Source organism: Phalacrocorax carbo, unplaced genomic scaffold (assembly GCF_963921805.1).
Source record: "Phalacrocorax carbo unplaced genomic scaffold, bPhaCar2.1 SCAFFOLD_360, whole genome shotgun sequence".
Taxonomy (NCBI): domain Eukaryota; kingdom Metazoa; phylum Chordata; class Aves; order Suliformes; family Phalacrocoracidae; genus Phalacrocorax; species Phalacrocorax carbo.
The window spans coordinates 1-24,949 of record NW_026990535.1 but is presented as its reverse complement, the minus strand read 5'-3'; the positions used below and the strand labels follow the sequence as shown (position 1 = coordinate 24,949).

The window sequence follows — 24,949 nt, the reverse complement described above, 5'->3', positions numbered from 1 at the left end:
GTCACCCCAGTGCCACCAAGCCCCAACGGCACCCCGATGTCCCCAACCCCCCATGTCACCCCGATGTCCCCAGCCCCCCGTGTCACCCCAGTGCCACCAAGCCCCAACGGCACCCCGATGTCCCCACCCCCCCCGTGTCACCCCAGTGCCACCAAGCCCCAACGGCGACCCCGATGTCCCCACCCCCCCATGGCACCCCAGTGCCACCAAAGCCCCAACGGCACCCCGATGTCCCCAACCCCCCATGTCACCCCGATGTCCCCAGCCCCCCGTGTCACCCCAGTGCCACCAAGCCCCAACGACACCCCGATGTCCCCAGCCCCCCGTGTCATCCAGTGCCACCAAGCCCCCATGTCACCCCAATGTCCCCACCCCCCCATGTCACCCCGATGTCCCCACCCCCCCATATCCCCTTGATGTCCCCAGACCCCCACGTCCCCCTGATGTCCCCGTCACCCCCTTCCTCCCCCCAGATGCTCACGAGGTCCTTGTCACGGGCCACCATGGGGTGGGCTCGGGCCACCACGAGGGGGTCTCAGACCACCATGGGGTGGCCCTGGGCCACCGTGGGGTGGTCGTGGGCCACCGTGGGTTGGGTGTGGGCCACCATCGGGTGGTCCCAAGCCACCACGGGCTGGCCTCGGGCCGCGGCGAGGTGGGCTCGAGCCGCCGCGGGGTGGCCACGGGCCATCGTGGGGTGGGCACGGGCCACCGCGGGGTGGGCTCGAGCCGCCGCGGGGTGGGCTCGCTCTGCCGCGGGTCAGGCTCGGGGACGTTGGGGTCCCCTGGCCACCGCCTGGACCTTGGCCTTGCTCTTCGGGTTGCCCCAGGTGGGGATTTTTGGCCAACGGGAGGTGGGGGCCGGCGAGGAGGACTGTTGGGCCACCTTCATCCAACCTTGGGGGGCCCGCGCTTACGTCACCTGGGTGGCTTTGGCGGTGTTGGTGGCCCCCGCGGCGTTGTTGGGGGGGGTTGCAGGTGGCGGTGACCCGAGCTTTGGGCCATCGGGGCCACCGGGGGGGGTTGGGAAGGGCCAGGGCCAAGAGCCATCGGATGGCCATGGTGGTGTTGGGGGTCTACGTGGGGTGTTGGGCCCCCTTCTTCTGCGCCCAGCTGTGGGCGGTTTGGGACCCCGGGCGCCTGTGGAAGGTGAGGGGGACGGGGGGGGGACATGTGTGGGGATGGGGGATACACACACACACACGGGGGGACGTGGAGGGGGTGGGGGGACACGTGGTGGGGTGGGGGACATGGGGGGATGTGGGGTGGGGGGACACGTGGGGACGCGGTGGGACAGGTGGGGATGTGGGGGGGTGGGGGGACATGGGGGGACGTGGGGGGGTGGGGGGACATGTGGGGATGTGGGGGGACATGGGGACAGGTGGGGGACGTGGGGGGGGACATGGGGGGGGACGTGGGGGGGTGGGGGGACATGGGGGATGTGGGGTGGGGGGACATGTGGGGACGTGGGGGGACATTTGGGACGTGGGGGGGTGGGGGGACATGGGGGGATGTGGGGTGGGGGGACACATGGGGACGTGGGGGCACATGGGGGACGTGGGGGGGTGGGGGACACGTGGGGACGTGGGGGGGTGGGGGGACATGGAGGGACATGGGTGGGGGGACACGTGGGGACGTGGGGGGACATGGGGGGGACGTGGGGTGGGGGGACATGGAGGGACGGGGGGTGGGGGGACACATGGGGACGTGGGGGGACATGGGGGGACATGGGGGGGTGGGGGGACATGGGGGGATGTGGGGTGGGGGGGACACGTGGGGGACGCGGTGGGACAGGTGGGGACGTGGGGGGGTGGGGGGGACATGGGGGGACACGGGGGGACGTGGGGGGACATTTGGGGACGTGGGGGGGTGGGGGGACATGGGGGGACGTGGTGGGACATGTGGGGATGTGGGGATGTGGGGGGACATGGGGGGACGTGGGGGTGGGGGGACATGGGGGGACGTGGGGTGGTGAGGGGTCATGGAGGGATGGGGGGGATGTGGGTGACATCAGGGTGGGGGACGGGGGGACGTGGGGGGACATGGGGACACGGGGGGGGCCTGGGGGGGTGGGATGTGGGGACATCAGGGGTGGGGGACGGGGGGGGACACATGGGGGTGTTGGGGGGGGACACGGGGACGGGGGGCGGGGGGGGGAGAACACCAGCACCCCACAGCCACAGTTGCCCCCCCCCCCCACTCCCCGAGACTGTGGGTGCCTCACCCTCGGGTGAGCCGGCGTGACCCCGCGCGACCCCGGGCGTGACCCCGCGTGACCCCGGGGTGACCCCGCGTGACCCCCACCCCCCCCCCCCCCAGGTCCCGCCTTCACCATCCTGATGCTGCTGGCCAGCCTCAACAGCTGCACCAACCCCTGGATTTACGCCGCCTTCAGCACCAGCCTCTCCCGCGCCATGGCCGCATCCTGTGCCCCTGCCGCCGCCCCCCCGCCGCCCCCCGCGCCTAGGGCCTCGCACGAGGGGGCACGAGGGCCTCGCACGAGGCCGCGCGGCGGCTCGGTGTTGAGGGGACGCGGGGGCTTCGTGCCATGGGGGACCTGGTTGGGGGTGGGGGGGGCGGGGGGCTCGCGCGAGGGGGGCGCGGCGGCTTCATATTGAGGGGGGCACGAGGGCCTTGCACGAGGGGGCACGGGGGCTTGCACGAGGGGACACAAGGGCTTCATGTGAGGGGGCACGAGGGCCTCGCACGAGAGGGGACGGGGGGCTTGCACGAGGGGACAGAAGGGCTTCGTATGAGGGGACGCAAGGGCCTCATACGGGGACCTGACACGAAGGGACGTGAGGACCTTGCACGGGGGGATGCGGCCTTGCACGAGGGAGCACGAGGACCTTGCACGAGGGGACAAGGGGGGGCCCATGGGGCGTGGGGGGGTTGTCTCGCAGGAGGTTGCGTGTTTCGCACGAGGATCGGGGCGTTCGTGTTGTGACGGTGTTGGGGGGGGGCGGGATTTGCACGAGGGGGCGGGGCTTGCACGAGTGGGACCCAACCAGGCCTCGTGCAAAGCCTTGGGGGGGGTGGCGGGTTAAGGGTGGGGACACAAGGGGGGGGGTTACCCCCCCCCGCTTCTCTATGCAAAATCAATCACCAATAAACCAGATATTTGCCGAAAATTCCCCCAGTTTTGGGGGTGCCCTTTGACCCCGCCCCGCCGTTGCCACGGCAACGCGTTCCTCCCGCTCCCCCCCCCCGCGTTGCCGTGGCGACGGGACGGCCCATTCCCTCCCTTCTCCCCCCCCCCCTTCCCGTCTTGGTACGCTCCATGCAAACGAACCCCCCCCCCAGCACGACCAATCAGCCGGCGCGGTGGGTGGAGCCCCGCATGCAAACCAGTGGTCTATAAGGAGCGAGGAGGCGGGGCGAAGAGGAAGAGTGACGGCGGAGGGAGCCTATCGGCGAGGCGCGGCGCCGCGGAGCCCCTCATCCGAACCGCTAGCCTATGAGAAGCGAGGAGGCGGGGTGAAGGGGAAGAGTGACGGCGGAGGGAGCCTATCGGCGAGGCGCGGCGGCCTGTCCCTTCGCGGCAGCCGTAGCCGCCGCTTTTCCCGCCCTCCGGGCCGCCGTACCGGGCCGGTTCTCCCCCTCTCCCCGTTCCCCCCTCCCCCCGCCGCCGCCATGGGTTTCCTCAAGCTCATCGAGATCGAGAACTTTAAATCTTACAAGGGCCGCCAGATCATCGGGCCCTTCCGCCGTTTCACCGCCATCATCGGCCCTAACGGCTCCGGTGAGGCCCGGGGCTTGGGGGGGGGGCGGGGAGTGTCCCCTCAGAGCCTCTCCCATGATGCACTGCGCGGGGGTCTCCCCCCCCCCCATCTCCCCCCCCCCCCCCCCCTTTGTGGGGGTCTCCCCCCTTCCTCCCCCCCCCCTTCCATTCCCTGGGGTCCGACCCCAACCCCTGGGGTCCCCCCTCAGCCTCCTTCACCCTGGGGACCCCCCCCTTCCTCCTCCCACCCTACTTTGGGGGGGTTTCCCCTGTTTCCCCTTCCTCCAGCCTCTCTCCTCACCCTGTCCATTCCACGGGGTCCCGTCCCCCCCCCCCGCCCCCATTCTCTGGGGTCCCCCCTCAGCCTCCTTAACCCTTGGGGTCCCCCCTTCCTCTTCCCACCCAACCTTGGAGGTGGTCTCCCCCATCCCCCCTTCCTCCAGTTTCCCCCAACCCCTGGGGTCCCCGCCTTCCCCCTCCCACCCTACTTTGGGGGGGGGTCTCCCCGTTTCCCCTTCCTCCAGCCTCTCTCCTCACCCCTTCCATTCCCTGGGGTCCCTCCTCACTCCCCCCCCACCCCGCCCAGGACTTGAGGTCCCACTCCTTCCTCCTCCCACCCCACTTTTGGGGGTTTCTCCCTCGTTTCCCCTTCCTCCACTCTCTCACCCTCATTCCCCCCAAACCCCTGGGGTCCCCCCCCAAGCCCTGTGTTGTCCCCTGCCAGCTTTGGGGTCCCCCCTCACCCCCTTTCTTCTCCCCACCACCCCCGTTACAGGTAAATCCAACCTGATGGACGCCATCAGCTTCGTCCTGGGGGAGAAAACCAGCAACCTACGGGTCAAAACCCTGCGGGATTTGATCCACGGGGCTCCCGTCGGGAAACCCGCCGCCAGCCGTGCCTTCGTTAGCATGGTTTACTCCGAGGAAGGCGCCGAAGATCGCACCTTCGCCCGCGTCATCGTCGGTACGACACCGGGGGGCACGATTTTTTAGGGGGGTGGGGGTGGCAGGGGAGGGCACGGTTTAAGGGGGGGAAAAAAAAAATCCTCTGACACCCCAAAATTCCCCGGCGTAGGCAGCTCGTCCGAGTATAAGATCAACAACCGGGTGGTGCAGCTGAGCGAGTACAGCGAGGAGCTGGAGAAGTTGGGGATCCTCATCAAAGCCAGGAACTTCCTCGTCTTCCAGGTTTGGGGGGCGCAGGGGGGGAGCCGTGAAGGTTTTTATTTTGGGGGGTGTGTGGGGGGGTGTTTGGAGGGGCTTTGGGGGTGTATGTGTGGGTTTGGAGGTGCTTTTGGGGGTGTATGTGGGGCTTTGGGGGTGTATGTGGTGGTTTGGGGGGGCTTTGGGGGTGTATGTGGTGGTTTGGGGGGGCTTTGGGGGTGTATGTGGGGGCTTGGGGGGGTCTTTGGGGGTGTATGTGGGGGCTTGGAGTAGCTTTGGGGGTGTATGTGGGGGCTTGGGGGGCCTTTGGGGGTGTATGTGGGGGATTTGGGGGTGTATGTGGTGGTTTGGGGGGGATTTGGGGGTGTATGTGGTGGTTTGGGGGGGATTTGGGGTGTATGTGGTGGTTTGGGGGGGCTTTGGGGGTGTTCGGGGGGGTTTGGGGGGGCTTTTGGGGGTGTATGTGGGGGTTTGGGGGTGCTTTGGGGGGTGTATGTGGGGCTTTGGGGGTGTATATGTGGGTTTATGTGGGGCTTTGGGGGTGTATATGTGGGTTTGGAGGGGCTTTGGGGGTGTATATGTGGCTTTGGAGGGGCTTTGGGGGTGTATGTGGTGGTTTGGGGGTCTTTGGGGGTGTATGTGGGTTTGGGGGGGCTTTGGGGGTATGTGTGGCTTTGGGGGGGCTTTGGGGGTGTATGCGGTGGTTTGGGGGGGCTTTGGGGGTGTATGCGGTGGTTTGGGGGGGCTTTGGGGGTGTATGCGGTGGTTGGGGGGGGCTTTGGGGGTGTATGTGGGGGTTTGGGGGGGCTTTGGGGCAGCATGAATGGGTTTGGGGGGGCTTTTGGGAGGTTTTGGGATGGTACGTGTGGGTTTGGGGGGCTTTAGGGTCATATGAGTGGGTTCAGGGGGTTTTGGGGTGGTATGTGTGGGTTTGGAGGGGCTTTGGGGAGGATTTGAGGGGGGGTCTCCCCCATTCCTCTTCCGTGAAGAGAGAACCCAGACCCCTGTGAGGATTTGGGGGGGGTGTTGCCGTACCCTCACCCCACTCCCCAGCCATGGGGGACCCCCGTGAGAGTTTGGGGTGGGGGCCATCCCCACCCTGACACCCCCTTTACTCCATTCCTTGGCCGTGGGGGAGCCCCATGAGAGTCTGTGGGGGGGTGGTGTGTGTCTTCCCCATTCCCCCTCCACAGAGGGAGACCCCAAACCCCTGTGAGGATTTGGGGGGGTGTTGCCGTACCCTCACCCCACTCCCCAGCCATGGGGGACCCCCGTGAGAGTTTGGGGGGGGCCATCCCCACCCTGACACCCCCTTTACTCCATTCCTTGGCCATGGGGGAGCCCCACAAGAATTTGGAGGAGGAGGTCTCCCCCATTCCCCCTCCACAGAGGGAGACCCCAGACCCCTGTGAGGATTTGGGGGGGGTGTTGCCGTACCCTCACCCCACTCCCCAGCCATGGGGGACCCCCGTGAGAGTTTGGGGTGGGGGCCATCCCCACCCTGACACCCCCTTTACTCCATTCCTTGGCCATGGGGGAGCCCCATGAGGATTTGGAGGGGGAGGTCTCCCCCATTTCCCTTCCACAGAGGGAGACCCCAGACCCCTGTGAGGATTTGGGGGGGTGTTGCCGTACCCTCACCCCACTCCCCAGCCATGGGGGACCCCCGTGAGAGTTTGGGGGGGGCCATCCCCACCCTGACACCCCCTTTACTCCATTCCTTGGCCGTGGGGGAGCCCCACAAGAATTTGGAGGAGGAGGTCTCCCCCATTCCCCCTCCACAGAGGGAGACCCCAGACCCCTGTGAGGATTTGGGGGGGTGTTGCTGTACCCTCACCCCACTCCCCAGCCATGGGGGACCCCCGTGAGAGTTTGGGGGGCCCCATCCCCACCCTGAACACCCCCAACCTCATAGTCCTATAGAGCTCCCCATCCGTACGAGCAGCCTAGACTCCCGTGAGGATTTGAGGTGGGGTAGGGGGTCTCCCCCATTTCCCCCTCCACACAGGGAGACCCCAGACCCCCGTGAAGATTTCAGGGGCCTCCCTGACACCCTTCTGCCTCCTCAGGGCGCCGTGGAATCCATCGCCATGAAGAACCCCAAGGAGAGGACGGCGTTGTTCGAGGAGATCAGCCGGTCGGGAGAACTGGCGCAGGAATACGACAAGCGGAAGAAGGAGATGGTGAAAGCGGAGGAAGACACACAATTCAACTACCACCGGAAGAAAAACATCGCCGCCGAGCGCAAGGAAGCCAAGCAGGAGAAAGAAGAGGTTTGAGGGGCGACGCCAGGGGTGACGCGTCGCTTCGCCCACCCCCCCCCCCGCCGCCGTGTAACCCCCCACCACCCCGTTTCCCTCGTCAGGCGGATCGTTACCAGCGCTTGAAAGACGAAGTGGTGCGAGCTCAAGTGCAGCTGCAGCTCTTTAAGCTTTACCATAACGAGGCGGAAATCGAGAAACTCAATAAAGAATTGGGTTTAAAAAACCGGGAGATCGATAAAGATAAGAAGAGGATGGATCGGGTGGAGGACGAGCTCAAGGATCGCAAGAAAGAGCTGGGCAAAATGATGAGGGAACAACAGCAGATCGAGAAGGAGATCAAGTGAGGCACCCCAAAAACAGCGAAGGGGTTGGGTGAGGAGCTCCTACACCCCCTCACCTTACGCTTTCCCCGCAGGGAGAAGGACTCGGAGCTCAACCAGAAGCGGCCCCAGTACATCAAAGCGAAGGAAAACACCTCGCATAAAATCAAGAAGCTGGAAGCGGCTAAAAAATCGCTGCAGAACGCGCAGAAACAGTACAAAAAGCGGAAGGCGGACATGGACGAGCTGGAGAAGGAGATGCTGTCGGTGGAAAAAGCGCGACAGGAATTCGAGGAACGGATGGAAGAGGAGAGCCAGAGCCAAGGACGCGACTTGACGTTGGAGGAGAACCAGGTAGGGCTCGTCTCGGCGTCCCTGTGTGGAATTTTTTGGGGGGGGAGAAGGCGTCCCACCTCCCTCACCCCGTTATTCCCCCCATTTTAGGTGAAGAAATACCACCGGCTGAAGGAGGAGGCCAGCAAACGCGCCGCCACGCTGGCCCAAGAGCTGGAGAAATTCAACCGGGATCAAAAAGCCGACCAGGATCGGCTGGATCTGGAGGAAAGGAAGAAAGTGGAGACTGAGGTGAGTTTAGGGGAGCCCCCCCCAGCCCCCAAGATCCCTCCGGTGCCCCCCAAGGCTGCCTGCTCAGCCCCCTCCTCCTCCTGCCACCCAGGCCAAGATCAAGCAGAAGCTGCGGGAGATCGAGGAGAACCAGAAACGCATCGAGAAGCTGGAGGAGTACATCGCCACCAGCAAGTGAGAACCTGTCCCCGAGGTGTCCCCAGTGTCCCCAAGGTGGCTCTTGTCCCGTCCCCAAGCCCTCAGGGTGGTCCCCAAGGTGTCCCCCATCCCTGTGAACCCATCTCTGTGTCCTCATGGCAGCCCCTGGGGTGTCCCTTGGATGTGTACCCATGTCCCCAAGCCCTCAGATCAGCGCCCGGGGTGTCCCTTGTCCCCCTCCCCATCTCCCCACGCCCCTGAGGTGGCCCCCATCCCCCCATCCCCATGCCCCTGGGGCAGCCCCCAAGGTGCCCCCCATCCCTGTACCCATGTCCCCAAGCCCTTGGGACAGTCCCTGGGGTGTCCCTTGTCCCCCTCCCCCTGTCCCCACACCCCTAGGGCAGCCCCTGATGTGCCCCCCATCCCTGTACCCATGTCCCCAAGCCCTTGGGACAGTCCCTGGGGTGTCCCTTGTCCCCCTTCCCATGTCCCCACGCCCCTGGAGCAGCCCCCAAGGTGCCCCCCATCCCCGTACCCCCATCCCCACGCCCCTGGGACACCTCCCGAGGTGTCCCCCTTCCCTGTACCCATGTCCCCAAGCCCTTGGGACGGTCCCCGGGGTGTCCCTTGTCCCCCTCCCCATGTCCCCACGCCTGTGGGGCAGCCCCTGAGGTGGCCCCCATCCCCCAATCCCCATGCCCCTGGGGCAGCCCCCAAGGTGCCCCCCATCCCTGTACCCATGTCCCCAAGCCCTTCGGACGGTCCCTGGGGTGTCCCTTGTCCCCCTCCCCATGTCCCCACGCCCCTGGGGCAGCCCCCTCCCCATGCCCCCCATCCCCGTACCCCCATCCCCACGCCACTGGGGCAGCTCCTGAGGTATCCCCCTTCCCTGTACCCATGTCCCCAAGCCCTTGGGACAGTCCCCGGGGTGTCCCTTGTCCCCCTCCCCGTGTCCCCACGCCCCTGGGGCAGCCCCTGAGGTGCCCCTCATCCCTGTACCCATGTCCCCAAGCCCTTGGGGCGGTCCCCGGGGTGTCCCTTGTCCCCCTCCCCATGTCCCCACACCCCTAGGGCAGCCCCTGATGTGCCCCCCATCCCTGTACCCATGTCCCCAAGCCCTTGGGACAGTCCCTGGGGTGTCCCTTGTCCCCCTCCCCATATCCCCACGCCCCTGGAGCAGCCCCCAAGGTGCCCCCCATCCCCGTACCCCCATCCCCACGCCCCTGGGGCACCTCCCGAGGTGTCCCCCTTCCCTGTACCCATGTCCCCAAGCCCTTGGGACGGTCCCCGGGGTGTCCCTTGTCCCCCTCCCCATGTCCCCATGCCCCTAGGGCAGCCCCCGAGGTGTCCCCCTTCCCTGTACCCATGTCCCCAAGCCCTCAGATCAGCACCCGGGGTGTCCCTTGTCCCCCTCCCCATGTCCCCACGCCCCTAGGGCAGCCCCCGAGGTGTCCCCCTTCCCTGTACCCATGTCCCCAAGCCCTCAGATCAGCACCCGGGGTGTCCCTTGTCCCCCTCCCCATGTCCCCACGCCCCTAGGGCAGCCCCCGAGGTGTCCCCCTTCCCTGTACCCATGTCCCCAAGCCCTCAGATCAGCACCCGGGGTGTCCCTTGTCCCCCTCCCCATGTCCCCACGCCCCTAGGGCAGCCCCCGAGGTGTCCCCCTTCCCTGTACCCATGTCCCCAAGCCCTCAGATCAGCACCTGGGGTGTCCCTTGTCCCCCTCCCCATGTCCCCACGCCCCTGGGGCAGCCCCCGAGGTGCCCCCCATCCCCACGCCCCTGGGGCATCCCCCAATCCCACCCCCGCAGACAATCTCTGGAAGAGCAGAAGCGCCTGGAAGGAGAATTAACGGAAGAAGTCGAACTGGCCAAACGTCGCATCGACGAGATCAACAAGGAGCTGAACCAGGTGATGGAACAACTCGGGGACGCTCGAATCGACCGCCAGGAGAGCAGCCGCCAGCAGCGTAAAGCCGAAATCATGGACAGCATCAAACGCCTCTATCCCGGCTCCGTCGTGAGTCCGACCCCTCCCCGAACCCCTCTCCGCCCCTTCCCCCGACCCCCTCGGCTCGATGCTAACCCTTGGGGGTTTTTTTGGGGGGGGTTACGGCGGGGGTTTGTCCCCCTTATAGTACGGCCGCCTCATCGACCTGTGCCAGCCCACGCAGAAGAAATACCAGATCGCCGTGACCAAGGTTTTGGGGAAGAACATGGACGCCATCATCGTGGATTCGGAAAAGACGGGGCGCGATTGTATCCAGTACATCAAGGAGCAGCGGGGAGAGCCCGAAACCTTCCTGCCCCTCGATTATCTGGAGGTGGGGTGTGGGGTCACCCCCGCTTTTGGGGTTGTGGGGCTGCCCTGGGATCCTGAGAGGTGCTGGAGGGGTGGGGAGGGTCCCGGAATCCCTGGGGGATGAGGGTCTTCAGGGTTTGGGGGAGCCCCGTGTCAATCCTCAGGGTGTTTTCTGGGGTTTTGGGGGTCCCCCTTGAAGCCCTTGGGGCCCTGCAAGGGGTTTTGGGGGGGACCCCTTGAAGCCCCTGGGGCCTCTGTTTACCTGCAGGGTTTTGCGGGGCCCCTGTTGAACCCCCTGGGACCCATGTCCCTCCCTGGGGTTTTGGGGGGCCCCCTTGAAGCCCTTGGGGCCCCGCAAGGGGTTTTGGGGGGGACCCCTTGAAGCCCCTGGGGCCTGTGTCTACCTGCAGGATTTTGGGGGTTCCCATTGAACCCCCTGGGACCCATGTTCTCCCCTGGGGTTTTGGGGGTTCCTGTTGAACCCCCTGGGACTCATGTTCCCCCTCCAGGGTTTTGGGGGTCCCCATTGAACCCCCTGGGACCCATGTCCCTCCCTGGGGTTTTGGGGGCCCCTGTTGAACCCCCTGGGACTCTTTTCCCACCCCCAGGGTTTTGGGGGTCCCCGTTGAACCCCCTGGGACTCATGTTCCCCTGCAAGGGGTTTTGGGGGTTCCTGTTGAACCCCATGGGACTCACACCCACCCCCAGGGTTTTGGGGGTCTCTGTTGAACCCCCTGGGACCCATGTTTCCCCCCCAGGGTTTTGGGGGTCCCCGTTGAACCCCCTGGGGACCCACATCCATCCCTGGAATTTTGGGGGTCCTTATGGAACTCTATGGGCCTCGTGGCTGTCCCTTGGGGTTTTGGGGGGCCCTGTTGAACCCCTCCCCCAACCTCCTTCCGCAGGTGAAGCCGACGGACGAGAAGCTGCGGGAGCTGAAGGGGGCGAAGCTGGTGATCGACGTGATCCGCTACGAACCCCCCCACATCAAAAAAGCCCTTCAATACGCCTGCGGCAACGCCCTGGTCTGCGACAACGTGGAGGACGCCCGTCGCATCGCCTTCGGGGGGCACCAGCGGCACAAAGTGGGGGTCCCCCGATTCCCTGAGACACCCCGGGGCGCCTCACACCACCCCCCCCAAAATAAAACCCCACCCCCCCCGCCCCCATTTCTCGGTTGTTTCCGCAGACGGTGGCGTTGGATGGGACCCTCTTCCAAAAATCGGGGGTGATTTCGGGGGGCGCCAGCGACCTCAAGGCCAAAGCCCGGCGCTGGGACGAGAAGGCGGTGGATAAACTCAAGGAGAAGAAGGAAAGGCTGACGGAGGAGCTCAAGGTGGGGGGCGTACGCGGGCAGACCCCCATTTTTCCCCCCCTTTCTGCCCCCTCCCAACCCCCCTTTTATTCTGGGGGGGGGCTTTTCTCATTCCCCAGGGCTTTGGTGAACCCCCAAACTCCTTCCGTGGGACCCCAAGGCTGCATCTGCGCCCCCCCCCCCCCCGGGGCTTCTCTTGACCCTAAAACCCAGCCCTTTGCCCTTTTCCCACGTGCCGCTCAGACCCCAAACTTCTCATTCTTCCCCCCAAAAATTAGTTATCCTTCTTCCCCTCCCCAATTCTTCTTAATTTTATTCTTTCCTCTCCCAAACTTATTTTTCTTCCCCCAAAAAACTTATTATTTTCCTCCAAACTTCATATTATTATTCGTTTTCCCAAAACTAATTCTTATTAATGTTTCACCGCCCAAAACTGCTTATTATTGTTCTTTTCCCCAAAACTTATTGTTCTTCTCCCCAAAAAACTTCTTCTTATTATTTTTCCCCAAAAACTTATTATTTTTTTTCCCCAAACTACTTATTATTATTTTTCCAAAAAACACTTATTATTATTTCCCCCAAAACTTATTTTTCGCCAAAAAACTTACTTATTATTATTATTTCCCCCAAAACTTATTATTATTATTTCGCCCCAAAACTACCTATTATTATTCCCCCAAAAAACCTACATCTTATTATTTTCCCCCCAAAAACTTCTTATTGTTATTATATCCCCCCCAAACTTATTATTATTATTGTTTTCCCCCAAAACCCCTACTTCTTATTATTTCCTCCAAAACTTATTATTTTTCCCCCAAAACTACTTATTATTATTTTCCAAAAAAACACCACTTACTATTATTTCCCCCAAAACTGATTATTATTATTTTTCCCCAAAAACTATTTATTATTATTTTCCCCCCCAAAACTACTTCTTATTATTTTTCCCCCAAAACTTATTATTATTATTTCCCCCAGAACTACTTATTATTATTATTTTCCCCCAAAAAACTTCTTCTTATTATTATTTTCTCCGAAACTTATTATTTTCTCCAAAACGTATTATTATTATTTCCCCCCCCAAAACTACTTCTCATTATTTTTCCCTCAAAAAACTTCTTATTGTTCTTTCCCTCCCCAAAACTTCTTGCTAATCTTCCCCCCCCAATTTCATATTATTTCCCCCCAAAACCTACTTCTCATTATTCCCCCCAAACTTACTATTCTTTCCCTCCCCTAAACTTATTATTCTCCCCCCAAACTACTTCTTATTAATCTTTCACCCCCCCAAACCTTATTATTCTCCCCCCCCCAAAAAAAAAACCCCTCCCCTTCTTTTCCTCCCCTCAATTTCCTTCCTCCCCTCGAGCATTTCGGGGCTCCCCTTCCCAGGGACGAGGCGGAACCCCCAGACAGGGTGTTACAGACCCCAAAGCCGCCCTCCCCCGCCATTGCGGCTCGGGGGGATCCCCCAAGGGGCTGAATTCCCCCCCTTTTCCCCCCCCCCTCACCCCCTTTTCCCCCCCTTCGTGCCCCCCCCCAGGAGCAGATGAAGGCGAAGAGGAAGGAAGCCGAGCTGCGCCAGGTCCAGTCCCAAGCCCATGGACTCCAGATGCGGCTTAAATATTCGCAGAGCGACCTGGAGCAGACCAAAACCCGGCACCTCGCCCTCAATCTCCAGGTACCCACCCCTTTTTTGGGGGGGGTTATGCCCGTTTTGGGGGGGTTTATGCCCGTTTTGGGACATTACAGTCGGGCTTTGGGCTATTCCCAGCCTGAAAAGCGGGTTTTCGGTGGGATTCAGAGACCGTGTGCCTTCCCTATGCCTGTTATTGGGCCTCTGTGGCCCCAGGGGTGGATTTTGGGGTGCTGGGGGGGGGTCCGTGGCATCCTCTGACCCCCGTTTTTGCCCCCCCCCCAAAGGAAAAGTCGAAACTCGAGAGCGAATTGGCTAATTTTGGGCCGCGCATTAACGATATCAAAAGGATCATCCAGGGCCGGGAGCGGGAGATGAAGGACCTGAAGGAGAAGATGAACCAGGTGGGTGCTGGGTTTATTTTTGGGGGGGGTGTGGGTGTCCTGGGAGGGGTTTTGGGGGGCTGGGGGTTTGGGGGAGCCCCTGTGGGGCTGACATTGCCCCCCCCTCCAGGTGGAGGACGAGGTGTTTGAGGAGTTTTGCCGCGAAATCGGGGTCAGGAACATCCGGGAGTTTGAGGAGGAGAAAGTCAAGAGGCAGAACGAGATCGCTAAGAAGAGGTAAGGGAACCCCCAAACTTTGGGGGGGGCAGCACACCCGGACCCCCCAGGGACCCCCAAACCTATTGGGGGGGCATGCCTGGACCCCCAGGGGACCCCCAAACCTGTTGGGGGGCACGCCTGGACCTCCAGGGGACCCCCAAACCCCTTGGGAAGGCATACCCAGTCCCCCAGGGGACCCCCACATGCATTCGGGGGGCCACACCCAGACCCCAGGAGTCCCCCAAACTCATTGTGGCGGCCCCCCCAAACCCCTAGGGACCCCCCAAAGTCCATGGGGGGCATACCTGGCTGCCAAGGGGCCCCCCAGACCCACTGGGAGGGCACACCCAGTGCCCCAGGGGCCCCACCACCCGTTTGGGGGCACAGCTGGACCCCCAGGGGACCCCCAAACCCGGTGTGGGGGTCACACCTGGATGCCCAGGGACCCCCCCAAACCCACTGGGCGGCCACACCCAGTCCCCCAAGGGTCCCCACCACCAATTTGGGGGCACAGCTGGACCCCCAGGGGACCCCCAAACCCCTAGGGCCCCCCCAAACCTGGTGTGGGGGTCACACCTGGATGCCCAGGAGACCCCCAAACCCAGTGTGGGGGTCACACCTGGATGCCCAGGGACCCCCCAAACCCACTGGGAGGGCACACCTAGTCCCCCAGGGGCCCCCTTACCCGTTCAGGGGTATGCCCGGAGCCCCAGGGGCCCCCCAAGTTTGGTGGGGGTCACACCTGGACCCCCAGGGGACCCCCAAACCTTGGGGGGGGGGCCACTCCTGGATGCCCAGGGGGACCCTATGGGGCAGAGCCTGGCTCCCAACAGCCCACGGGGCAGCCGCCATCCCCTCGGGGACCCCCCAAACGCTATAAGGACCCCCCCAAAAACATCGCGGCCCCCCTTTTTTTAGGCTGGAGTTCGAGAACCAGAAGACGCGGCTGGGCATCCAGCTGGATTTCGAGCGGAACCAGCTGCGGGAGGACCAGGAGAAGGTGCTGATGTGGGAGCAGGGCGTGCGCAAGGACGAGGCCGAGATCGAGAAGCTGAAGAAGGTCCTGTCGGGGCGGGGGGGCGGGGTTTGAGGGGGAGGGGAGGGGCTGGGTGTGGTCGGGCGGGGGCTGACGGGCTCCCGGCGGCGGCAGGAGGAGCAGCGGCACATGAAGATCATCGACGAGACGATGGCGCAGCTGCAGGACCTGAAGAACCAGCACTTGGCCAAGAAGTCGGAGGTCAACGACAAGAACCACGAGATGGACGAGATCCGCAAGAAGCTGGGCGGGGCCAACAAGTGAGGGCGGGGCCAAGGGAGGGGTGGGGTGAGGGGTGGGGCCAGCAAGGGAGGGTGGGGCTATGGTGGGGTGGGACCAGGGGTGGGGCCAAGGCAGGGGTGGGGCTTGGAGGTAGGGTATGGGCAGGATGGGTGTGGTCTGCAGGGGTGGGGCCCCTGCCTTGGTGGGCGGAGCTAGCGGGCAGGGGTGGGGCCCCTGCCTTGGTGGGCGGAGCTAGCGGGCAGGGGTGGGGCCCCTGCCTTGGTGGGCGGAGCTAGCGGGCAGGGGTGGGGCCCCTGCCTTGGTGGGCGGAGCTAGCGGGCAGGGGTGGGGCCCCTGCCTTGGTGGGCGGAGCTAGCGGGCAGGGGTGGGGCCCCTGCCTTGGTGGGCGGAGCTAGCGGGCAGGGGTGGGGCCCCTGCCTTGGTGGGCGGAGCTAGCGGGCAGGGGTGGGGCCCCTGCCTTGGTGGGCGGAGCTAGTGGGCAGGGGTGGGGCCCCTGCGTTGGTGGGCGGAGCTAGAGGGCAGGGGTGGGGCCTCAGAGAGGCTAAATAGCCTTGTGAGTGGGGCTAAAGGGGTATGGAAGTGGGTAAGGGGGTTTGTGGGTGGGGCTAAATGGGCTCGTGGGTAGGATTAAGGGGCATGGGAGGGGCTATGGGGCTTGTGGGCGGGGCCAGGGGATCCTGACCCCGCCCCATCGTCGCACAGGGAGATGACGCACCTGCAGAAGGAGGTGACGGCCATCGAGACGAAGCTGGAGCAGAAGCGCAGCGACCGCCACAACCTGCTGCAGGCCTGCAAGATGCAGGACATCAAGCTGCCCCTCTCCAAGGGCACCATGGACGACATCAGCCAGGAGGAGGTGGGGCCGGGGCGGGGTTTGGGGAGGGCACGGGGGGGGGGCTTGGGGACCCCTCTGACCCCCTCTTTTGTCCCCCCTGTGCAGGGTGGTGCGGCCGGGGAGGAGCCGGTGAGCAGCTCCCAGCGCACCTCCAGCCTCTACGCCCGGGAGGCCTTGATCGAGATCGACTACAGCGACCTGCCCGAGGAACTCAAGGTGCGCTGGCCCTTTAATGCTGGCCCCACCCACTTTCTGGGGGGCCCCACCCACTTTCAGGGGAGGACCTGAGCTCGAGGTGCGCTGGCCCTTTAAGGCTGTCCCCTCCCACTTTTGAGAAGCCCCTCCCACTTTTGGCCCCACCTACTCCCATGGGGCCCCGCCCACTTATTCCAAGGTCCCACCCACCACAATTTACATACGTTGTGGCCCCGCCCCTCTGTTAAAAGCCCTCCCCCTTCATTGACCCCTCCCCCTGCTAAGCCCCACCCCTTCTCATTAACAAACCACACCCTTTATAATTAACATATTATGCCACACCCCCTTCCAGCCATCCCCATTGACCTTATGGCTGTGAGACAAGACTTTGGGGGGGGGTGTGGCCTGTCAGTAGCCCCACCCCCTGGGTGCCTCAGGCCACGCCCTTTTTGGCTTGAGACCACACCCCTGGCTAAAACCACACCCCTTTGATGCCGTACCACCCCACCCAAGGGGGCCGCGCCCCACCCAAGGGGGCCGCGCCCCACCCAAGGGGGCCGCGCCCCACCCAAGGGGGCCACGCCCCACCCAAGGGGGCCGCGCCCCATCTGAGGCCCCGCCCCCAGGACGCGCAGGCGGAGGAGGAGATCCGGCAGGAGATGAACCAGCTGCAGCAGCGGCTGACGGAGCAGCAGAGCGTCCTGCAGCGCATCGCCGCCCCCAACATGAAGGCCATGGAGAAGCTGGAGAGCGTCCGCGACAAGTTCCAGGAGACCTCGGACGGTGGGGGGGCAGCGGGACGGCGTGGGGACGCGGGGGGGCAGCGGGACGGCGTGGGGACGCGGGGGGGCAGCGGGACGCAGAGACGTGGCGGACGGGGGGACGTGGACACAAGAGGGACGTGGGGACGCTGGAGTCGTGAGGACACCAGGGAGATGTGGGGGTGGGGACATGGGGTCACCTGGAGGACCGAGGGACATGGGGTCACCAGGAGGACCGAGGGACATGGGGGTCACCAGGAGGACATGGGGGCACCAGGAGGACACAGGGACATGGGGGCTGTGGGGACACCAGGGACATGGGGGCACCAGGAGGACACAGGGACATGGGGGCACCAGGAGGACAGAGGGACATGGTGGCTGTGGGGACACCAGGGACATGGGGACACCAGGAGGACACAGGGACATGGTGGCTGTGGGGACACCAGGGACATGGGGGCACCAGGAGGACACAGGGACATGGGGGCACCAGGAGGACACAGGGACATGGGGGCACCAGGAGGACACAGGGACATGGGGGCACCAGGAGGACACAGGGACATGGGGGCACCAGGAGGACAGAGGGACATGGGGGCTGTGGGGACACCAGGGACATGGGGGCACCAGGAGGACACAGGGACATGGGGGCACCAGGAGGACAGAGGGACATGGTGGCTGTGGGGACACCAGGGACATGGGGGCACCAGGAGGACACAGGGACATGGTGGCTGTGGGGACACCAGGGACATGGGGACACCAGGAGGACACAGGGACATGGGGGCTGTGGGGACACCAGGGACATGGGGACACCAGGAGGACACAGGGACATGGGGGCTGTGGGGACACCAGGGACATGGGGACACCAGGAGGACAGAGGGACATGGGGACACCAGGAGGACAGAGGGACATGGGGACACCAGGAGGACACAGGGACATGGGGGCACCAGGAGGACCGAGGGACATGGGGGCTGTGGGGACACCAGGGACATGGGGGCACCAGGAGGACACAGGGACATGGGGGCTGTGGGGACACCAGGGACATGGGGGCACCAGGAGGACACAGGGACATGGGGTCACCAGGAGGACCGAGGGACATGGGGGCTGTGGGGACACCAGGGACATGGGGGCACCAGGAGGACACAGGGACATGGGGTCACCAGGAGGACCGAGGGACATGGGGGCTGTGGGGACACCAGGGACATGGGGGCACCAGGAGGACACAGGGACATGGGGTCACCAGGAGGACCGAGGGACATGGGGGCTGTGGGGACACCAGGGACATGGGGGCACCAGGAGGACACAGGGACATGGGGGCTGTGGGGACACCAGGGACATGGGGGCACCAGGAGGACAGAGGGACATGGTGGCTGTGGGGACACCAGGAGGACAGAGGGACATGGGGGCTGTGGGGACACCAGGAGGACAGAGGGACATGGGGGCTGTGGGGACACCAGGGACACGGGGGCACCAGGAGGACAGAGGGACATGGGGGCACCAGGAGGACACAGGGGCATGGGGGCTGTGGGGACACCAGGGACACGGGGGCACCAGGAGGACACAGGGACATGGGGGCACCAGGAGGACACAGGGACATGGTGGCTGTGGGGACACCAGGAAGACGCAGGGACATGGAGGGGACACACGGACTCCAGAAGACATGGGGACACACAGACACCAGAGAGATGTGGGGGGACGCAGGGGGCATGGGGACACCAGGAGGCCACAGGGACGTGGAGGGGACATGTGGGGACACGGCGGGGTGGGGGTGGGGGGCGTGGGGACATCGGGAAGGCACGAGGACATGGGGACACCAGGAAGGCGTAGGGACAGGGGTCATGGGGACATCGGGGGGACACGGGGTGGTGACACAGGGGACGTCACCCAACCCCACCCCCCCCCAACCCCCCCCAACCCCTATTTTAGGGGAGCGTCTCACAGGGTTCTCCCGGGCCGGGGGGTCCCCGTGGGTGTCCCCGAGGGTGTCCCCGTGTCCCCTGACCCCCGTGACCCCCCCGCAGAGTTCGAGGCGGCGCGCAAGCGTGCCAAGAAGGCGAAGCAGGCCTTCGAGCAGATGAAGAAGGAGCGCTTCGACCGCTTCAACGCCTGCTTCGAGTCCGTCGCCACCAACATCGACGAGATCTACAAGGCCCTTTCCCGCAACAGCAGCGCCCAGGTGCCGCGCACGAGGGCTTTGCACGAGGGCTTTGCACGAGGGCTTTGCACGCTCAGCCCGGGGTCCTGCCCGGGGTCTTGCGCGGCCGCCCCGGCCTTCTTCGGTCACCCCCGGCCTCGCATCGGGCCTTGCACGCTGGTCCCTGGCCTCGCACGAGGCTTTGCACGCTGGTCCCTGGCCTCGCACGAGGCTTTGCACGCTCGTCCCTGGCCTCGCACGAGGCTTTGCACGCTCGTCCCTGGCTTTGCCCGGCCACCCCAGCCTTGCCCTGGTCACCACTCGCCCCGCGTCGGGTCTTGCACGGCCATCCCCAGCCTTGCACGAGGCTTTGCACGCTCGCCGTCAGCGTTGCACGAGGCTTTGCATGGCTACCCCAGCGTTGCACGCTCATCCCTGACCTTGTATAGAGCCTTGCACGCCCACCCTCAGCCTGGCACGGGGTCTTGCACGCTCACCCCAGACTTGCACGAGGCTTTGTTTGGCCACCCCAGCCTTGCACGCTCATCCCTGGCCTCGCACGGGGTCTTGCATGGCCACCCTTGACCTCGCACAAGGCTTAGCACGCTCACCCTCAGCCTTGCACACTCACCCTCAGCCTTGCACGAGACCTTGCATGGCCACCCCAACCTTGCACAGTCATCCCTGGCCTTGTATAAAGCCTTGCACGCTCACCCTCAGCCTTGCACACTCACCCTCAGCCTTGCACGAGACCTTGCATGGCCACCCTGACCTTGCACAGTCATCCCTGGCCTTGTATAGAGCCTTGCACACTCACCCTCAGCCTTGCACAGGGTCTTGCACGCTCACCCTCAGCCTTGCACGCTCACCCTCAGCCTTGCACGGGGTCTTGCACGCTCACCCTCAGCCTTGCACGCTCACCCTCAGCCTTGCACGGGGTCTTGCATGCTCACCCTCAGCCTTGCACACTCACCCTCAACCTTGCACACTCACCCTCAGCCTTGCACAGGGTCTTGCACGCTCACCCTCAGCCTTGCACGAGGTCTTGCACGCTCACCCTCAGCCTTGCACGGGGTCTTGCACGCTCACCCTCAGCCTTGCACGCTCACCCCTGACGTCGCGCAGCCACCCTCGCACGAGGCCTTGCACAACCACCCCGGCCTCACGCGGGCCTCCACGGGGCCACCCCCTCCTTACACACTTCCCCCCCCCACCCCCCGCATTGCACGAGGCCTTTCACGCTCACCCCGACCCCCACATCCCCCTTCGCCCCACGGCGGGGGGGTGGGTCACTTCCCCCCTCAGCCTCCCACCCCCATTCCCCGCCACCCTCCACCACAAGCCATGGGGACCCCGTAGGACCCCCGCCGTGTCCCCAACGCCCCCCCCCACATCCCCAACGCCCCCCCATCCCCAGCAGCCCCCCCTTTCCCCCCCCCCCAGGCATTTTTGGGCCCCGAAAACCCCGAGGAGCCCTACCTCGACGGCATCAACTACAACTGCGTGGCCCCCGGCAAACGCTTCCGCCCCATGGACAACCTCTCGGGGGGCGAAAAGACGGTGGCCGCCCTCGCCCTCCTCTTCGCCATCCACAGGTGAGGCCCTTCCCCACCCCCCTTTTCCCCTGGGGGTCCCCCCAGACCCCTCGCTGGGGGGCAGGGGGGCTCACCCCATTTTTTTAACCCCACCACCCCCTTTTCCGCCCCCCAGCTATAAACCGGCCCCCTTTTTCGTGCTGGATGAGATCGACGCGGCGCTGGATAACACCAACATCGGGAAGGTGGGGTTTTGGGGGCCCCCGGAAGGGGTTTGGGGGGGCGGGGGGGGATCCCCGTGGATTTTGGGGACCCCTTTGGTGTTTTGGGGGTTTCCCCGTGGATTTTGGGGACCCCCTAAGGGTTTTTGGGGTGTTCCCCGTGGATTTTGGGGACCCCCTAAGGGTTTTAGGGGTGTTCCCCGTGGATTTTGGGGACCCCCTAAGGGTTTTTGGGGTGTTCCCCGTGGATTTTGGGGACTCCCTAAGGGTTTCGGGGGTGTTTCCCATGGATTTTGGGGACCCCTTAAGGGTTTCAGGGTGTTCCCCGTGGATTTTGGGGACGCCTTTGGTGTTTTGGGGGGTTCCCCGTGGATTTTGGGGACCCCTTAAGGGTTTCAGGGTGTTCCCTGTGGCTTTTGGGGACCCCTTTGGTGTTTTGGGGGGTTCCCCGTGGATTTTGGGGACCCCTTAAGGGTTTTGGGGGGCTTCCCCGTGGATTTTGGGGACCCCTTAAGGGTTTCGGGGTGTTCCCTGTGGATTTTGGGGACCCCTTTGGTGTTTCAGGGGCATTCCCCGTGGATTTTGGGGACCCCTTTGGTGTTTTGAGGGGTTCCCCATGGATTTTGGGGACCCCTTAAGGGTTTCGGGGTGTTCCCCGTGGATATTGGGGACGCCTTTGGTGTTTTGGGGGGTTCCCCGTGGATTTTGGGGACCCCCTAAGGGTTTCGGGGGTGTTCCCCGTGGATTTTGGGGACCCCTTTGGTGTTTCAGGGGCATTCCCCGTGGATTTTGGGGACCCCTTTGGTGTTTTGGGGTGTTCCCCGTGGATTTTGGGGACCCCCTAAGGGTTTTTGGGGTGTTCCCTGTGGATTTTGGGGACCCCCTAAGGGTTTCGGGGGTGTTTCCCATGGATTTTGGGGACCCCTTAAGGGTTTCAGGGTGTTCCCCGTGGATTTTGGGGACCCCTTTGGTGTTTTGGGGGGTTCCCCATCGATTTTGGGGACCCCTTAAGGGTTTTGGGGTGTTCCCCGTGGATTTTGGGGATGCCTTTGGTGTTTTGGGGGGGTTCCCCGTGGATTTTGGGGACCCCTTAAGGGTTTTGGGGGGTACCCCAGGGATTTTGACACCTCTGGGGGGATTTTGGGGGGGACACCAAGGATTTGGGGGAGGGGCAGTTACCGCCTCCCCTGGGGTCACTGAAAGTTCGTAGGGTCACGGGAAGGTCAGGGGGTAATTGGGGGGGGTCACAGGGTTTGGGGGGGCCATTTTGGGGTTCACAGAGGCAATTTTGGGGTCCCTGCGTCCCTTTTTGGGGTGTTTTGGGGTCTCTGGGCCTATTTTTAGAGTCTATAGGTGCAATTTTAGGGTTCACTGGTCTGATTTTGGGGTCACCGGCAGCGCTTGGAGGTCCCTGGGTGCCATTTTGGGGTCCCTGAGTCCATTTTGGGGGGGTCACTGGTGGGTTTTGGGGTCCCTGAGGGCACTTTTGGGGTCCCGGGGCCTATTTTTACTCCTTCAGGTTGCAGTTTTGGGGGGTCTTTGGGTTCATTTGGGGTTCAGCCTCCCCCAGCCCCAATTTGGGTGCCAGAGGGTGGGGTTTCAGCACCCTCCACCCCATTTTTGGGGTTCCCTGACCCATTTTGGGGGTTCCTGAGTCCATTTTGGGGTCCCTACATCCATTTGGGGGCTTTTGGCAGGAATTCAGCCTCCCCCAGCCCCAATTTTGCCCTCGATGAGCCCATTTTTGTGCTTTACGATGAACTTTCAGCACCCCCCGCCCCACTTTGGGCGCCCCCCCCTCACCTTTGGGTGCCCCCCACCCCATTTTGGGGCTCCCCCACCCCATTTTGGGGTCCCTGGGTTCATTTTGGGGCTCCCCACATCCCCTTTTGGCAGCAATTCAGCCTCCCCCGGCCCCAACGAGCCAATTTTAGCGCCTTAGGGTGAGCTTTCCGCACCCCCCACCCCACTTTGGGCGCCCCCCCATCACTTTTGGGTGCCCCCCACCCTATTTTGGGGTTCCCCCCACCCATTTTTGGGGGTCCCGCAGGTGGCCAACTACATCAAGGAGCAATCGGCCGCCAACTTCCAGGCCATCGTCATCTCCCTCAAGGAAGAGTTTTACACCAAAGCCCAGAGTCTCATCGGCGTCTACCCCGAGGTGGGCAAAATACCCCCCTTTTTTTGGGGGGGGTCCCCAAAAAACCCCCCCTGGGGGGCGGGAAATACGCTGGGGGAGGGCAAATACCCCCCCCAGGGAGGAGGGGGAAGCTTGTGGGGAGGGTAAATGTGGGGAGGGGTATGTCTAAGGTGGGGTGGGGAGGGTGGAAGGGGGGTAAAAAAGAGGGGTGGGGGGTGTTAAATGGGGAGGGGGGTCAATATCGCCCCCCCTCGGGGAGGGGGGGGGGGAGGGGCAGGATTTACCCACCCCTCCCCCCCCCCAGCAAGGCGATTGCGTCATCAGCAAGGTGTTGACCTTTGACCTCACCAAGTATCCCGACGCCAATCCCAACCCTAACGAGCAGTGACGCGGACACCTGGGCGCTGCCCCCCCCACCCCCACCCCAACCCCCCCCCGGATGACTGGGTGCCCCCCGGACACCTGGGAGCCCGTGGGTGCCCCCCCCCCGACTCCTGGGTCCCCATGGGTGCCCCCCCGACTCCTGGGTCCCCATGGGTGCCCCCCCCGACTCCTGGGTTCCCATGGGTGCCCCCCCCCAGACTCCTGGGAGCCCATGGGTGCCCCCCCCAGACTCCTGGGTCCCCATGGGTGCCCCCCCCCCAGACTCCTGGAGCCCATGGGTGCCCCCCCCAGACTCCTGGGTCCCCATGGGTGCCCCCCCCAATTCCTGGGAGCCCATGGGTGCCCCCCCCCGACTTCAGGGAGCCCATGGGTGCCCCCCTAGGGTCCCCATGGGTGCCCCCCCCCCCAGACTCCTGGGTCCCCATGGGTGCCCCCCCCCCAGACTCCTGGGTCCCCATGGGTGCCCCCCCAGGGGGGTCTGGGTGCCCCCCCAGACTCCTGGGAGCCCATGGGTGCCCCCCCCCCAGACTCCTGGGAGCCCATGGGTGCCTCCCCCCAGACTCCTGGGAGCCCATGGGTGCCCCCCTAGGGGGTCTGGGTGCCCCCCCCCCCCGACTCCTGGGTCCCCATGGGTGCCCCCCCCCGACTCCTCGGTCCCCATGGGTGCCCCCCTAGGGGGTCTGGGTGCCCCCCCCCAGACTCCTGGGAGCCCATGGGTGCCTCCCAGGGTGGTCTGGGTCCCCATGGGTGCTCCCTTTCCGCCCCCCAGATCCCTGGGTGCCCATAGGTGCCCCCTTCGCTCTCTGGGCTCCCGTGGGTGCCCCCCCCGATGTCTGGGACCCCCCCCCCCCCAAAATGTTTGGGTGCCATAGGTGCCCCTCCCCAGATCCCTGGGTGCCTCCATGACTCCTGGGGGGCCCATAGGTGCGCCCCAAGGGTGGTCTGGGGTGCCCCCCGCCCCCCCCCCCTATAGGTAAAATCATGCTCTTGCTTTTATTGGGCTCTACGAGGGCCCCCCCTATGCATCCTATATGACCCCCCCCACACCCTCCTGGCCCCCTTTTATGTAATTTCTGTGGATTTTGGTGCCTATTAATAAACGAATTTAATTCCCCCTCCCTGTCCTTACGTGTCGCTGTCGGGGGGGCCTATAGGGCCATATAGGGGGGTGGGGGGGGCCTATAGGGCTATATGGACCCTTGTTGGCCTTATAAGGTCCCTCCTGGGGCTGTCTAGGGGCTCTATAGACCCCCTGGGGGGCTGCGTGACCCCTCCAGGTACCGTATGGTTCCCATGGGGGGTGGCTGGGTCTATAGGGGCCCCTCTGGGGCTGTATGGTGGCCATATGGAGTGCTGTGGGAATGTATGGGGTGTGGTGGGAGCCCCTGGGGTTCTATAGGGGCTGTAGGGAGCCCTGTGGGGCCA

The 24,949-nt window shown here is 64.2% G+C and overlaps 1 protein-coding gene across 1 annotated transcript; it reads left to right on the top strand.

Annotated features, from left to right (window-relative positions):
• The first annotated feature begins 3,542 nt into the window (after positions 1-3,542).
• Positions 3,543-23,596, top strand: SMC1A (structural maintenance of chromosomes 1A). The gene is made up of 25 exons (XM_064440574.1): positions 3,543-3,742; positions 4,497-4,685; positions 4,797-4,909; positions 6,955-7,158; positions 7,251-7,489; positions 7,565-7,823; positions 7,914-8,054; positions 8,146-8,228; positions 10,004-10,211; positions 10,330-10,515; positions 11,399-11,578; positions 11,683-11,829; positions 13,352-13,489; positions 13,732-13,848; positions 13,958-14,064; positions 14,965-15,106; positions 15,197-15,342; positions 16,028-16,181; positions 16,266-16,376; positions 16,982-17,138; positions 19,132-19,286; positions 20,688-20,839; positions 20,955-21,024; positions 23,051-23,161; positions 23,445-23,596. The coding sequence occupies exons 1-25, from the start codon at positions 3,634-3,636 to the stop codon at positions 23,526-23,528; spliced, it is 3,702 nt and encodes a 1,233-aa protein (XP_064296644.1). The 5' UTR covers positions 3,543-3,633; the 3' UTR covers positions 23,529-23,596.
• Positions 23,597-24,949: the final 1,353 nt, after the last annotated feature.

Coding starts and splice junctions, on each gene's coding strand:
- SMC1A (XM_064440574.1), top strand. CDS start 3,634: ATGGGTTTCCTCAAGCTCATCGAGATCGAGAACTTTAAATCTTACAAG. Junction 8,229..10,003: donor GAGTACATCGCCACCAGCAA/GTGAGAACCTGT, acceptor CCACCCCCGCAG/ACAATCTCTGGAAGAGCAGA. Junction 13,849..13,957: donor TGAAGGAGAAGATGAACCAG/GTGGGTGCTGGG, acceptor CCCCCCCTCCAG/GTGGAGGACGAGGTGTTTGA.